Source organism: Haliaeetus albicilla, chromosome 17, assembly GCF_947461875.1.
Source record: "Haliaeetus albicilla chromosome 17, bHalAlb1.1, whole genome shotgun sequence".
Taxonomy (NCBI): Eukaryota; Metazoa; Chordata; class Aves; order Accipitriformes; family Accipitridae; genus Haliaeetus; species Haliaeetus albicilla.
The window spans coordinates 25,837,843-25,854,155 of NC_091499.1; the positions used below are offsets into that span (position 1 = coordinate 25,837,843).

Consider the following 16,313-nt stretch of genomic DNA (forward strand, 5'->3'; position numbering starts at 1 on the left):
TCTTTAATTAATCTTAGGAAGTATATCATCCATTGTGTCCACAATTACAAATAACTGTTGCAGAGATTATTTCAATGCTCTTGTGCTTCTTATGAATCACGACCTACCTCTCAGTCTTGGTTTTGTTGCTCTATTTTGATTGGTACTTTGACAGTAACGTAATGTCTCATGCTATCTACGTAGGACTGGACAAAAGTGCTTAGTGCACTTGAATTGCATTAAATCTCCTGAATAGCTGGGTAGTTTTCATGGGCTTACAGGATAGATATGTAAATAAACCTTTTATGTTTTCATGTAATTAATAAACATGGAGAGCTGGAATCCAGCTGTAACCATTGGCTTCCATATATTGTAAATATTGTGTGGAAAGTAAAGACAAAGTATTAGTGGTCTCCAAAATAACACAGAATCAGTTTATCTTGTGTATTCATCACAATCTGCACTCCAGTGATGTATCCACAACAGATTTCCTTTCATATTAGAAAGTACATGCATAACACTGTGATAGATGTGGATTATTGTTGCATAAATAAATAAGATCATCGACTCCTAGAAAGCAGACTCATGATGTAATTTCAGCAGGGAAAGTCCCTTTTTCCATGTCCTGTCTATTCCATTCATTTCCATCCAGATCATAGCTGCTGACAGTTTGACCATTAGGTTTCAATTCCTAGCAGTACGACAAATGCCTTAAAAAGAATAAACAAGATCCTCAAATAAACTTTTGTCCTGTCAGCTCACAGATAGGGGATAACATTCTCTTAATGGTGTAAAAATAGGGAGATCAGTTCTAGGAAAAAAGACAAAAAAATATCCAGAATTACATATAATGTTGTGATATTATATTATATAAATTCAGTTTCATCAGGGACTGTATAGCAGAAGGGAACCTTCATCATGATGTATATCATGATTGATATCCTCCCCCCAACTTTTTCCCACAGCATCCAGGACCACCTGTTCTACCATCCACTCCTACTCCTTGTAGCTTTGGTTTTCTGCAGTTTTACAATGTATCCTATTAATGTCTAAAGTAATGAAGAGAAATATTAGCTTCTTATTAACACAACATTCAGCTTTACAGAACTCCTTATCTAATTTGAGAATGTAAGAGCTCCAACAGGTCATAGAGCTTTCCAGACATATCTTATCTGGTTTTAGTATCTGCAGGATGGGACATGTAAGTCATGCTGAGTGGCAAAATTCTTATCCTACACTAGAGGAGAAATTGTCAGCATTTCTGAAAAATAAATTTTCAGGCGACAGGCTTTCTGTGGCAGGTGTTACCAAAATAATGTTTGGGGCACCTTCCATTTTTTTGAGAGCAGTGGCTAAGAAGTTTTTAGCATCACAGAAGCAATACTGAGGACACATTTTATTTTGGTTTTTCTTAAAGTTATTTTAAAATAATTAATCTCTGCACATTAAAACCTCAGAAGAAATACATGTTAGTACACCAATTAAAATGCATAGTGAAGTATCAGTTTTACATTGTCAAAAGATAATACCTGAAAGTATTTTTTAAGTTTACTCTTAACATACACGTTTAATAAGGGAGGTTGGGGGGGCGGGGTGTCCAAATTAATTGCATTTTCACTGTGTTGCACTTTAAACTACATTGTGTAATGATAAATATTTTCCAATTAGGTCTACAGGATTTATACTGGATGGTTTCCCTCGTACTTTAGATGAAGCCCAGTATTTGTCAGAACGAGGACTCTGTCCTGAAGTTGCAGTTTATATTCAAGTAGAAGAAAGTGATGTTCTTGACCGTCTTTTTCCTCCACGTCTGAAAAAATGGAAAGAAAGACAGTGTAAAAAAATGGAAAATAAAAAGAAACGGAAAGACCTGAAAGCGAAAATAAGGGTAAGTTTTCAGTCCTGTCTACTTCTTTGTAATTTCAGCAGCACAGGTCTGAACACAGACTCTAAAACTCCCAAAGCAGTGAAGAGCACCCAGAGAAACAGATATGGGAGCCAGGAGACACAGCCCCACACATTCACAGCATTCCTAGATTTACCACAGAAACGAAAAATAATTTAGGGCTCCTTTCCTCCTCTGTGCAATTAATTCATGCAGGAGTTTAGATATCTCACAGCCCAAGAAAAGTGTCTGACAGAATGCCAGCATCTGGAAACTCCTGGACAAAAGGCAACTAGATGGAGAGTGAATATGGCCATAAAAAATCAAATACACAGCTGAAATACGTTATTGCTGTTGCATCCCAGATTCCCTGCTCATGGGCTGTTCAGTTGATCTGCATCTCCCAGAGGCTGACTTCATAGGTACTGTACAGTGTATGTGTCTGTGTTTCCAACTATGATACTCTGCACAGAAATGTAGTAGCACTAAGTCACATTCTCAGTGCTGTTGCAGCTGCACAGTCTCCCATTCGAACAAAGCTATGCCTACTACTGAACAGGTTACAAGTTACTTGAAGTAACCTGAAACCTCTATGCAGCCATTTACAATCAGCACATGCAATATATTCAAGGTTCCTGGCTTTCTATAAAAGTGAGATAAAGTACTTCACATGTACTATCAGAAAAGGTCTGAGCATAAGTTACTACAGAGCAGCTGACACACAGGAAGTTAGTACAACAGAATTTGGGACAAGGCTTATACGATGCCAGTAAGTTTTCTGAACTGCTTGTGCTAGATGTTGGCTCTGAGAATGCATATAATCATGAGAGTTAAAGTATTTTTTCAATTTAGTCCTTCCTGATGCAAGTTGAAAGTCTTGCTGGAAAAGGTGCATTCTAGTGACCAGCCTACACTGCTGTACTAAGCTCACCCTCTAAGCAGTTACTCTGATAATTCAAGTGGTAAATACCTGTGCTACAGATCCTAGGGTCCAAACTTGAATGAACGGTGTAAGCATCAGTATGGCTCCTGATGACAAAGTAAAGTAAGAGGTTCCTATTTAAAACACATACACGGAACAATGATACAAATTGATAAAGGCATTAAGAAGTAAGGAAAGATCAGAATCAGGATTTCCTGAGTAACGGTAATTTGATATTTTTGCTTATGTGTATTGCAATATAGTTTTTAGTTACACATTGAGTATTTTTCCATAGCATCCAGTTGGTGAGCAAGTCAGATGGTACTGTGAGAATGCAGCATTTCTGGGTGTACTGTTATCCCTCCTTCTGTTACTAAAGCTGGAGGACATGCAGAGAGTCTGGGAAAAGCAGACAGACCATTTGAATGCTACCCTAGAGGCTCCTTCTCCACTGAAAGAAGCTGGCACCAGGATACTGAGAGCAAGGAGTACACCTGCAGTGACATGTCGTTCAGGAATACCAGAGTTTAGTCACAAAAGTAGAGAAAATTAGTCTGTGCAGAGTTTCTTGCTGCTCTGGTTAGAATGCTCTGGTATCCAGGCCACTTCATTTGGTGTTAACATGGATTTTTAAAATTGCACTATTGCCTGAGTGTTGATATACTCAGTTTTTCTGATCTCAGTTCAGGTGACAGCATTAGAGTGTGCAAGAACAGCAATTACAGGTTGAATCCCCATCAACCCCACTGGCCTTAAGTAGAATGCTTCTGCATATCACTTCCGAGTTAGGATTTAGCCATCAGGTATTTGACATTTATCGACTGAGTATGTATGGGGGACTATATTTCAAATGCTTATAACTTGGTCAAAATTGGGCAGTTTTAAACAGATATAGGGAACAGCACACATTTAATACTACACTCAGTCGCCCCTTTGCCAAATGGCAGAGACCACCTATAAATTTAGAAACTCTGTAGCTTACCAATAAAAATATTATATTTGCAGTGTGATCAGAATCACAGACTTCCCCTCCCCCCTCCAATATCAATCTCAGAAGTTGCCAAGTTAGTTTTACTAAAATTTACTTACATGTTCACCTAGTAGAGAGGTATATCTAGTCTGCAAAATTTCAAGCCGCAGAGATAATATTTTTTAACATTAGAAGCAACTAGAAACAGAGTTTTTAGGTGGAAAGTACAACATTAATTCTAGGTCACATTACCAATACTCAGAGGACAGTTTTTATTAGCAAATATCATTGTCTTCTTACATCTTTTTTCACTAACAGGATGAGAAGATTGCTAGAAGAAGAGAAGAACTTTTAGCAGAAAAAAAACAAAAGAAACAGGAGGTAAGAAAACAAGCTAATAAAAAGATTTTAAATAGAAGTGTTTGCATTCATATCTTGGAAATTTCTAGAGCTTTTAGTCAGTTTTCAGGGCAATGTAGAATAGTAAAAATGTGATGGACTGTCAGAAACTTCCACTTTCAAAAATAATTTGACATGTTTAAATTGTTTTAGAAACTATTGACTCATGAACACTAAAAACAATTTTAAAAGAATTCTCAATATGTGCTCCGATTCAGCAAAATACTTACAAAGGTGTTTTATGCATCGAATTTGTAAGCATAAGAGTAGTCCCACTAATTGCAATTAGGCATGTGTTTTAAGTACCATGTCAAATCCATGGTTGATCCAGAATAGGACTGTACCAGGATTTCTGCCCAAACTCAATTACATAGTATATTTATAAATGCATTAATGTACTACTTGACTGCTCATGAACTTCTGTCACCTACACTTGCAGCTAATAAGCTTGCTTATAACAAAGTCCTGCCAAACTACAATACTATGTATGAAAAAATACTCCTCTTATCAAAACTGCAGTGTAGCACTTCAGTTTTTTAAGCACTCTTGGAACTGGTACAATGCTTCACTGTATGTAGTATGCAGTACCTCTATTTTCTTCTGAAATATGATTCTAGAATTTACTAGATTTTTGCTTACGATAAAGGATACTCCAAAATGAGGTTTTGTTGAATTAATGATTTTCTAATTAAAAGATGCAAGTATACCATATGTTCCTTGAAAACATCTGTATCATAGACATGAAACAACAAAATATTTTACTTTTATAGGCTTTAGCAAATAAGGACCATTATGAAGCCACTGAGGAGGAAGATGAGAATGAAAATGAAGATGTTGAAGCTATACTTGAAGAAGAGTTTTTAGAAGAAGAAGAAGAAGAGGCTGAAGAAGAACAGGAGATTGATGCTGTTGACCGCATACAAAATGAAATTGCAGAAAAATTTGATTCAGAACTAGACAGTTTACAAGGTGTACAGGTACCTAATCCACTGCTTATTTTGTTAAATTGTATAATCACATGATGCAAGAAGAGTTTTATTTTAGTTGTCAAATTCAAAAGTTATAGGGCTTAAACAATCATGCTGCTGTACTCATGATCTAAATATGTTAGCAAGATGAAGGCTGTAGTGAGAAGGCGTGTACTTTAAAAAGTATATAATTTATAAGACTAATATTGGGGAGGGGGGGAAACCCAAAGGAAACTTTTGGCTAGACCTACCCAGTCTTGGGGTCCTTATTTCCTTTTTGTTAGGTCAGTTGATGCAGGCAACCAATCTAGAGAGTCATAAGTATATGAACAGTATTTCAAAATAATTTTTAAGGCAAAATTCTTATTAGACAACTCTAATTTTTTAATACAGTTCTTAGTAACATGATTTTCTTTAAATCAGTGCAGTTACCTATGGCGAGGTAACCCCATCTAACTTTAGATATCTGCAACATTAATGCCCACATCTAAGGCAATAAATAGATTGGTGCCATTTGTTTACTGTAAACTAAGTATCTTACTTCAGGAGGAAACTAATTATGATTTAGAAGAAACTCTACCCACTGACCAGAGAGAAAGTTTACAGAAGTAGATAGCCAAGACATAGATGTAAGATTTCAAAATAAATCCAACCTTTACCAACACCATAAGTGTGACTGATTCAAGGTTCACTTTATTATAATAGTTAATGGATTAAATGTCAGATGAATCAAGAGTAAACTCTTAACATTCTTTGCACTACAAGGAAGTGTAAGCTGTGTGGGAAAGATTGTTTTGTGCTCAAAGATTCACCTTTCCATTAAATTTGGAAGAAGGTGAATTGAAACTACATTCAACTTTCAAAAGTGACTGTAAAATGTCATAATTTTATTGAACTATTCAATGCATATAATCATGTATCCCAATGATAATCACAAAAATAATTTTAGGGGTTCTGAATGAAGCTTGTTGCCAATTTCACTTTCCTGAGTATAAACTGAATTTGCAAAATAGAATTGGAAAGAATTTAGGATAAGGCTCACAAGAGACAATAAACAAGAAATCCCAGTAACAAACTTAGCTCTTTATGTGAACAATACGTTTCAAGTTAAAGCTAGTGGAATACTGTAGCTCATGGAGCATTTTCCTCTCTCTCATTTGGGAGCATATAATTTGTTGCATTAGTAAACTGATGAAAACTTGATCAGAAAAGGAACAAGCAATTAAGAGTCAGCAACTTTTGTTTCTCTCAAGAAGTACATAAATCTCAGTGACCATAGAGGTGACTAGTGTTTTAGAATTTGTTATATATTGAGTTCTGCTTATGATAGTAAGTGGAAAGATCCAAGACTGTGAATCTATATAGATATTAAATGTAAGTTGAGGAATTACACAGAAGTAGTATCATACAATAGAATTACATATTGGGACTAGATACTACTAATGTCCCCTAGTTACAGCTTACTCAGTATTTTTCCCATTATTTTTTTAATTCCAAGAACATTTATGCCTTTATGAATAACTTTAAATAATTTACTATTTTTGATTCATTATTCAAGACTCTTCTTTATTGTTCTCTGATTCTTTAATTGTTTGTCTTCTTTGACATTATGGAATCTTGGTCTTTTATGGAAAACTAAATGACAACATTAAAACACAGCAGCATTCTAAAAGTCTTAGGTCGCTACAAAAAACTCTGCAGAAGATGGATTGGTTTTATATTTTACCTGAATAAGCTGGGGAATAAGAAGTCACCACAGAGCAGCAAGATTTTTAGAAAGCAATTAAATATGCCATCCTAAATTGTTTGGAGTAGGGAAAGAATGATATTTGATTATTTTTTAAATAAAAAATACTTCTCAAGCTTTAGATTTATCACAGTTGATTCCTCAAAGTTAACTGTCAAATTGTCCTTTTTTTTTAATGTAGTGTTATATTAATATAGGCTGGGTAATTTAAACTTCAATGGGCAGGAAGACCAATCCTCATCTCAAATCAAATTTTGCTGATTTACTGTGACTGAGAACATGCTCAAGAAATCCTTGATAGTTCACAGAAAATCTTGCTGTCAGTCATTATTAAAAATCTGATCATGTTTATGATTCTAATATTTCGTTATGTTTTCATTAACCAGGAAGAACTTGAAAAATTGTTAATACCACAAATTGAGATCAATGGAGGACGGAAGCCTCACATCGTATGCTACCAAATATATAGCAAGCTGAATTCTCTAATGGAAAATCGTGGAAGCATTTTTGAGAAATGTTACCCAATAAGTTTGCCACTTGCACATAAGATGCTAGTTTTCTCGTATAAATTTCCAAGTTCTTTTGGTCAGTGGGACCCAATCAAGGTAATGTTCTTAAATAGCTGAAGAATATTTTCAATAAGTAATACTTTTAAAAAATGTATTTCACATTAAAAAAAAATTATCAGACAGTAGCAACTAATACCAGAAATATTTAATGAAAACTACATTACTGAATCAAAACTACACCACTGAATATACACAAAATACAGCAAGCATTGATAATAAGAAGTGTTAGTCACAAAAGTCTTGCAGCTAAATTAAGGCTGAGAGGCATTTAGTAAAATCTGTTACATTAGCATTAGCAACACAATTAAAGGTATCACCAAATCAGAAGGAAATGCCTAATTCTTAATGATCTACAAAACACAGGACAACAGAGGTCTTAAAGCCTTCCAGAAGCAGTGAAAACAAACTGAAAGGATTTGGGTTTTGAATCTGTAAGAAGCCACACAGGTGGCCACCAACCATAGCAGTGACAAAAAAGTAAACCAAAAATGTTAAATGTAGGCAATTAATCACCAAAAATTCTGTGTTGTCAAAATTTACAAATGTTGAAGAGCAACAAATCTAACTCCATAGTATTTTACTAGAGATCTGGAAAGTTGAGGGCAGAAAGTACTCATTGTCTTGCAGGAGGTAGAAATAAACGGATGCCTGTAAAGTTGAAAGCAGACGACGTTTATTGCTAAAACACACACATATTTATAATCATATATTCTGCAAAGTCACTGTACATGCGCACAAGCATAAAATATGATTGGTTATATCAACTCTGTACACGCGCATAAACATAGGACATAATTGGTTATACCAACTAAAACATGCAAAACTTGTCTCAGTCTATTTGATCAAGATAAACCCCCGAATTGAGGTTCTTTGTGCCAAGTTCCCTTTATCGTGGAATGCGCACCTGTGTTCTTCTAATTGGCATCTTTCTTTTTTTGTCTTCTTGTTTATTCTGTTCAAGGTCTTCTAAAGGCATCTGAAATGCTCTTGCGATCGTTAGCTAAATATGTGTCCACAACGTCTATCCCCAAAAGTGAGCTAATACAGTTTTATAGGTAGCAAGTGAAATGTTAGTGGGTAAATTTTTGGTTTTAATGCTAGAAATAAAAGCAGGTTGGATTGTAAGTAAACCAGAAATAAAAAAGAGGGTAAAAAAACCAACCAAACAGTGAACAAGATACAGGAAATAGGAATTTCCTGAAGGAAACATATTTTGGCCTTTATTTTACTACACTAATTAATCAAGTAACTTTTATTCCCTTTTGTATAGTCATCATGTTGAGTCTTCACCTGTTCCAGATTATGTTTATCTTTCTTTAATCTTGGCAATCAGAATTGTACACAGATCAGCTCTTATTATAGCTTTGTATAATCAAAATACTTACTTAAAATGTTTTAGGATCAGAATTGCCTTTTCTATGGCTGCATCAGATTGGCATCTAGTAATCTAGGGACATATTAATAGAAGTAGATATTTCTTCTCTTCTGTCATTTCCAATTACTGAACCCTAGCTTATATGTGAAATTCTTTTTAGTCCCTACATGCTAGACCTTGCACTTTGTTCTATTAGACTTCACTACATTTTTGTCATTCCATCTCTCCAATTCATTCATTCATGCTGTATAGGGGTTTTTTACCAACCAAAAAGTACAATTCAGTTAGAAGAAAGAAGTCATAGAAAGCTATTAGATAAAATCAGAGTGGTGTGCTGACAGTAGAAATGTATGTGCTGACAATAAGGAAAGGGAAATAGGATCATTTTGAGGGTATTTTAGGATATAATAGAAATGATGAAATTGATTAAGGACTGGAGGGGTTTTTTGTAGAAAGGCAGATAGAGTATATGCCAATTACTTTTAGATTAAATTTGGGGGAAAGGGAAGGAGTTATGCAACTGATTAGATAAGCAGAGAATAAAAGTGATGAGCTGAGGGAGGAATGGGAGCAGATATACAGTAGAACAGACTCCTGACATCTTACAAATTGAGGGCAAGCACCCCAAAATGACTTGATGCAGGAATAGGAACCTAAGAATCAGAGAAGGCTCCGGCAAGGTAACGCCGCGCAGTAGAACAGCCTCATCTCTTACTGTAACAACCAGATCAACTTATCTATATATATTTACTGACGCCTTCAAAGAATACTAATAGATTTGTGAAGTATGATTTCTCTCTACCAGAAGCTGAGTTGACTCTTCCCCATTAGTTCATATGTATGCCTGTAACTACTGTTTTTTTCCTTAATATATTTCAATTTACTCAGTACAGGGTCAGATTTACTGGACTATGTTTGCCAGGATCCATCCTGAAGGCCTTTTCAAAAAACAGTCACTTTCTCCACCTTCCTTTTTTGTGGAAGGAAGGCCAACGTAAGCAATAGGTTACACATTAGTCAGTAAAAATTTCACTTCCGAGTCCCTTTAGAACTGTGAGGTGAATGCCATCTGGTCTGGGCAATTTTTTCTACAGATGTCAACACATTGTTTTAAAACATCTTTTATTGACACTTTAAGGCAGTTCCTCCAAGAAGGGCTGCAACAGAGACATACACCAAGTTCTTCCATAGTGAACAGTGGTGCAAGGAATTAATTTAGTATTTCTGCAATGACCATTTCTGCCATTAGTGCTCCTCGTACATCTCAATGATGCACCAACCCTACAGACTTTCTACTGGGCTGTCTGATGTGTTTGAAAAGATTTCATCAGCAGTGTCTATGTATTTTACTAAAAGCTTTTTTGACTTGCCTTGTTGTGGTTTTACACTTCACCACAATGAAGTATTGATACTCTTTTCTGTTTTCTTCATTTGTGCATGACTTCTGCTGAATACAATATTCTCAGTGTATCTTCTACTGTCAGGCAGATAAGTGGTTTTAATTCACAGAGGAATAAAATTATTTTCTTTATTCTTTGAAAATTAAAAGAAGTATTATGTTATACCTCTGACTACACTCTCTTGACAGACAGAAAGTGTTATGGTACCACCTACTGGAAACAGTGAATATTCTTTCTTCAATGTTTGCTTCATCTTTTTGTACAAGAATTGTGTATGTATGGAAGTTCCTCAGACTCGGACAATATATTATGTCCATATGTATGAATTTCAGAATGCTGTGATGGTTTGTTTCATACAGTTGGTACTCCTCTACCTGCCTATAAAGCCCCTTCTTTAGGATGGAGGGAGAGGAGGCTTTGTCAAACCTAATCAACTGCTTCCATTTTATATATGCTACAGCTAAGTGAAGGAGATGTAATCAAGCCACAACAAAGCCATGGAAACACAGTCTTTCCTGTAATCCATCGACAATACATTTATTTCTTTTCAAGTAAAGAAAATAAAGAAACATTTATGAAAAATCCCATCAAATATATTCGTCAGTCAAAACCTAAACCAGCTGTGCCAGTTAAGATTGCAATTGTGGGACCTCCAAAATCTGGAAAGACTACAGGTAGGAGCCCGTATTATCTATAAAGCAAAACATTATCTAATGACTGAAGCTGTATCTGTCATTACTGCTATTAAAAAATCATAAACCATTAATATTGTTGAGCTTCCTGCTCTTCTTGCTGAGCATAGAATCCTTTACTTACATTCTCTAGTGTCTCATTTTACAGTCAGATATTTATGCATTGTCCATCTGAATTTTACCCCAGCTTCTTAAGAAGTTAGTGACCTGGACTGGCACTTAGAAAATCCAGACTTACACTATTATTTCTGATTCTTTTCTAATTGTTTCTTATTTCTTTCAGTCAATATGATCTAATGTAAAACAAAGAAGTATTCCTAGGATCAAGGACCAGAACCCAAAACTCCACATTCCCCAGTCTGTTTCCAAACTTCTAGACTAAAAAAACCAAGATTTCTGTCTTTCTCCCCTCTCCTTCTTTCTCTACAACTCTTTCAATTCACAGGTCTCTGCCTTTAACTGGAGGAGGAAAAAAATCAGCTTACACCGTAGCCTAATGATTAGAATAGGGTGTTAGAAAAAGAAGAGACAGGTTCAAATTCTCCTGTATTAAGGAGGGATTTTTAACCATTTTTCCCATTTCCTGGATATATGATCTAACTGCTAGGCTGTTCTGTAAAAGAGGCAGCAGTGGAAGCATATTTTCTAAGATATTTTGTAATAATATTGACTATTGTTGCTGAGGTTTGTGCTGAATGGAACGCTGTTAGCGCATTGGGCATGCTCTGAATGTATGCAAAGGTTTGGGCCCTTTAGGGGCCTAAGCAAGGTTAGGCACCCACTTACCAAGATTATGCATTGGCAATGACCCAGGGAACGAGCTGAGCAGTTAGCTTCTAAGATTAAGGACATACTTTAACAGACTGCTAGTTTGTGATGTTGCTTACATAAAAGTCGTGTGTTGAAATCAAAATGTTTTGCAGTTGCCAAGAAATTTGCAAGTGTATATGGGTTACTGCGCCTGAGTACGGGAGATGCCATACGGCTAGTGTTAAACAATCAGCCGGAGAGTGAGTTGGCACTTCTGTTAAAGTGGCATCTTCACAAAGGACTGACCGTACCCGACGAACTGGCCATCCAGGCTCTTGATGTGGCTCTGATGAATCACGTGTGTAATACCACCGGGTAAGAGTCTTGTTTGGGTTTCAGGGTTTTTTTCAAGACATGCCAGTCCCTTCATAGGCAGTGATTCCCATGTTATCACTGTAAAATGATTTCACTAAAACACATCAGTGGTTTATGCATTAAGAAAATAATCCATACAAAATGAGGTTCTTCACCAGACTGAAGCATAATTTTCTGCAATTTTCAAGTAAGTATATTCCAGTAAATCCAAGTAATATGCTTTATGAAAGTTACCTTTTATTTTCAGTCAATAAAGCAGTATTTTCTACTATCCTTTGAGAACTACTATTTTATCTCTCTTATACCAACTCCAGCACCAACCTGGGCACATTTGATTCTCTTTGGTCATGCAGACTGGTTCAGTACTCAGGGTTTTTTCTGGTTTTGTTAACAACCGAAGTTATTAAGGAGGAACTGAAACCAGTGAGTCTTTCCACCTCATTCATATGTGATCCTGATTTCCTAGGCTCTTTCTCCACCACTGAAACACCTTCCAAACTGGGCAGACTTTAAAAGCTTCGTGATCATGATTTCATGACACTCAACTCCTCTCCCCAAAAAAAGGAGAATTGTTACAGGGAAAGGCAATTCTGGAATAATCTCTGAAAGTTATTTGAGCTTGAGATCAGAATTCTTTCAACTTTTCTTTCATGTTAAATACTGGAATATTGTTTCAGTATATTTAGCCCCAGTATTGCCTAATATGTGAAAAGCATTTCTTTTTCAATATGATTTAAAAAACTCTTCAAGTACTGTAAATCATTTTACTTTTCACTTTGCAAACTACTTCTCCCAATACATATGGAGATTTCCCATAGCTAAAATTATGTTTCTGAATGATTGATGTGTCAGAATTTTAAAGTCCACCATTTTTATAACTCAGAGTCATCCACTTACATTTCTATACCTTCAGCCCTTTGTGTATTTCCTTTAGTCTTTACTATTTCTTATTCTATCTACTTGATTTTTTTTTTTTATTTTATTATAAATTCTTAGCAGTGAAGACTGTGTCTATCAAGTCAGAGCAGCAAAAACTTCATGGCATGGGTGTAGACCTTTGTCTCCATTGAGAATGTGCTAGGAATACACATAGTCTTAATGGTTAATTAGAAACTGACTTCTTAGGAAAACCATCTTTCTGTTTCTGTTTGTATGCAGAGTTATAATTGATGGATATCCTGTAACAAGAAAACAAGTAAACCTCCTGGAATCAGCTAGGATTATTCCAGTGAAAATCTTTGAATTGGAAATGGATGCAAAGGAAGTGTTCAGAAGAGCACTGTTGGATAAGGAAAGCACGAACAGGTAGTGATACTCCCTGACAGCAATATTTTTATCCACATTATATTGTCATTTCTCTATTTATGTGCCTCAGGGCTATACCCAGAGAGGCTGCATCTAAGCTGGTCCATAACCCAGCTGTTTCTGAACTCCACGTATGAAAAGACATGGGCACCAGTCTCTCTACATTCTAATGCTTTGATTTCCGTAGACCAGAAATGGAGACATAAGGAATTTGTGGCATTCTCTGGCCAGATCCCCTAATTGCATGACTGAGGTCACAGATGTGCAATGCTGTGCACCCACTGCTTAGTTAAACTGGTTTTAACGAAATCGTGCATCAGAAGTGTTAGTAGTTCACTCTGCTGCTGAAGTTTATTATTCATCAATTCAATTATTATCATCATAAAGGAAATTGATACTTCATCTAATAAGCTCTCTTGTAAGTTTTAATTGGAGTTCTTTTCAAAAGATGGAACTAATGTATATTTTAATAATGTATACAATTCATGAGTTACTCATCTAAACATTTCAATTCAGCTCGCTCCCTTCTCCTTTGTTTTTCTAAGGAGATAAATATTCTGTTTAAAGAGCTGTTGGTTGTTTTTGAGGAAAGGCAGTAAGTAGTTTATAAACAGACAGAGAATTAAAAAGAACAGAACATTCACCTTAAAATTTAATTGTATAAGAACCTGGTTCTCATTAGAGGAAGTGTTTCTAAGAAGTTCCAGAGAGCATAATTGCATGTCTCTTTCATTTTGTCTCTTTCTTTTTATCAAGGAATCAGTACAATGCTTAATTGTTTACTGAAAGCTTAAAGGCAATTTGCATTGCAAAAAATTAAATTAATGCTGTCTTTTTGAAAGTATTTCCTTTAAATTTTTCATTTTAAATACCAAACTAATTATATTTCATAGGCTTAAATACAAATCAAATGTGCAATATCAGATATTTCTGAAAGGTACAACTTACAGAGAAATTAATCCTATTAAAACAGAAGTTTATATTTTTTTTTGGCATCACTTAAATTAAGAACCAGAACAGGAAATGCTTCTATGCTCTAGTCAAAATATCTTTTCTGGTCTTGCATAGTACTTTTAGAGGTCAGATGGATTATTTTCATTTATGTATATCAAAATATGACAGACAGTTTTCAAAATGTATTCAAGGATTATGGCTACTTCTTGACTTCAAACAGCATAATTCAAAATTAAGCCTGTTTTTCAATAAATGGTTGACTTCCATTTTAAAGTCTCATAGCATTTTGTCTAGGGTACCATTTAATGGTGTATTGGTCATGTGTGTTAGTTAATATGTGATGATACATTCCAAATCCTTTACAAAATTATTGAGTTGTATTTAGGACATTAATAGCAAAAGTTTTGTTTGTTTCTCAACATAACTGTCTGATCAGAAGTATGCTGCTTTTCATATGTAACTGGTAATATTCTTAATAAGAAAGTTGCATTTCTCAAATATGTTCTACAGTGTCAAATAAGCAGAATTTTGTAAAAAGGACTTAAAGTGAATTCTAGAATTTACATCTGAAATTCAGTGAAATGATCTAACCTTCAGACTTTTATTTTTCATTTTCTTCAGACCTCCCTACCCTGAACATGACAGCTCACAGATTCTAGCTATTAAAAATTCCTGCTATAAACAGCACATTGATGCAATTAGGACTTACTATAAGAAGGAGCATCAGAACTGGTGTGTGATTGATGCCTGTCAGAGCAAGTGGTGGATCTGGAACAAAGTACTGCAGGAAGTTCAAGTGGTTGCTAAAGAAATCCAGATATACCTGGAAAGAGTAAAAGAAGGTAAAAGAAAAACAAAGTTTCTCAGAATAATATTCATTTCTTTAAGAAGCTGCAATGTAATGACTGCATTTCAACTTCAGCTTGCTTTGGTTGAAGCTAATTCTTGGGCACATACATACCCTCAAATTCTTTGATCTCATCTGCAGAGATCTTGAAAAGATCTCTTGAAGAGAGCGAAGAAAAAACCAACTACAGGACATCCTCCAAAGAACAGGGTAACAGAATACAGCTGAAAGACATCAGAGATCTCAAGGGCCACAGCAGATTCCTCAACATTGGGTGATAAATCACAAAGGGAAGCCAAAGTATGCAATGGGAACAATGACTTGCAGTTTCGCTTAAGTGTCAGTGGAGGAAGAGGGAAGGAGGGGGAAAATGTTAATTATAAAATCAGAATTAAGGTTAAATATGCCATCTAAGTTAATTTTTGTGCTGTGGGAGGAAAAACGCTTTAGTCTAAAATGACACGGTTCCCGCTTGCATTTTGGTGTGTCAGCTCTGGTCAGGATTAAATATGCCTTTTTAAACATGCCTGTACAGTTTAACTAGAATTCCTCTGAAGGGCAAACAGACTTCCTTATCTTATACCCACCTTTTGGTTTTAACTTTTACATGTCTGTGGCTGCACCCTTCTTAAAAATTGAAGTCATAAGCCAAAAAAAATGTAAATACATTTAACTTTTTCACATCAGTCTTGAAAAGCACAATTTTTAAATGGTTTGGATTTTATATGACATTTTATTCAAGATTTTGAATATATTTCATCCAGATAGACTGTAGCATTTGCAAGACATGGATGAATAAAGGGGAGGCTTTCATCACACCTTGTACTCTTCTTCAGCAGTGTAAAGAAATAAAATAATAGCTGAAATGTTCCTTAGCAACGCAAAGGAATAAAATAATAAATTGTAAATAAAACTGTCCCAGGGAAAACAGACTAATAAGTTAAGCATGCAAAGGATCCCACATAATTAATAATTATTATATTGTTTAAGTGCTAGAAAAATGTTATCAAAATTAATTGGTAAAACGGGTTGCAACTTCATTGTAGTATCAATCTACAAAAACCTGCTATTTTAAGTCTCATTATTTCATGTAACTTTCACACGATGAATTATAACAACTTCTAAACTGTAACATTTCTGAATAGAAATGTTTGATGTTTCTATGTCTTTCATTAA

General features: G+C 35.2%; 1 protein-coding gene and 1 long non-coding RNA gene across 7 annotated transcripts in view; one reads left to right on the plus strand and one right to left on the minus strand.

Annotated features, from left to right (window-relative positions):
* The window catches only part of LOC104316230 (zinc finger and BTB domain-containing protein 24), an 82,249-nt gene that overhangs the window by 49,618 nt on the left and 16,318 nt on the right, over positions 1 to 16,313 (plus strand). For 5 of the 6 annotated variants that reach the window (XR_011328486.1, XM_069805100.1, XM_069805098.1 and 2 more), the window contains 8 exons: positions 1,648 to 1,867; positions 4,075 to 4,137; positions 4,926 to 5,132; positions 7,257 to 7,475; positions 10,675 to 10,888; positions 11,830 to 12,031; positions 13,190 to 13,336; positions 14,912 to 15,132. Coding sequence is in view for 5 of the 6 variants with exons in the window: in XM_069805100.1 (XP_069661201.1) it covers positions 1,648 to 1,867; positions 4,075 to 4,137; positions 4,926 to 5,132; positions 7,257 to 7,475; positions 10,675 to 10,888; positions 11,830 to 12,031; positions 13,190 to 13,336; positions 14,912 to 15,132 (1,493 nt within the window). In the remaining variant the exon portion in view is untranslated. The remainder of the gene's footprint in view (positions 1 to 1,647; positions 1,868 to 4,074; positions 4,138 to 4,925; positions 5,133 to 7,256; positions 7,476 to 10,674; positions 10,889 to 11,829; positions 12,032 to 13,189; positions 13,337 to 14,911; positions 15,133 to 16,313) is intronic. The other variant, XM_069805101.1, reaches the window with a different exon arrangement.
* On the minus strand, positions 1,424 to 15,189 carry LOC138689589 (uncharacterized). Its single transcript, XR_011328488.1, has 3 exons — positions 15,000 to 15,189; positions 11,968 to 12,109; positions 1,424 to 1,789 (listed from the first exon to the last, which is right to left on the minus strand). It is a non-coding gene; the product is annotated as an uncharacterized lncRNA (long non-coding RNA).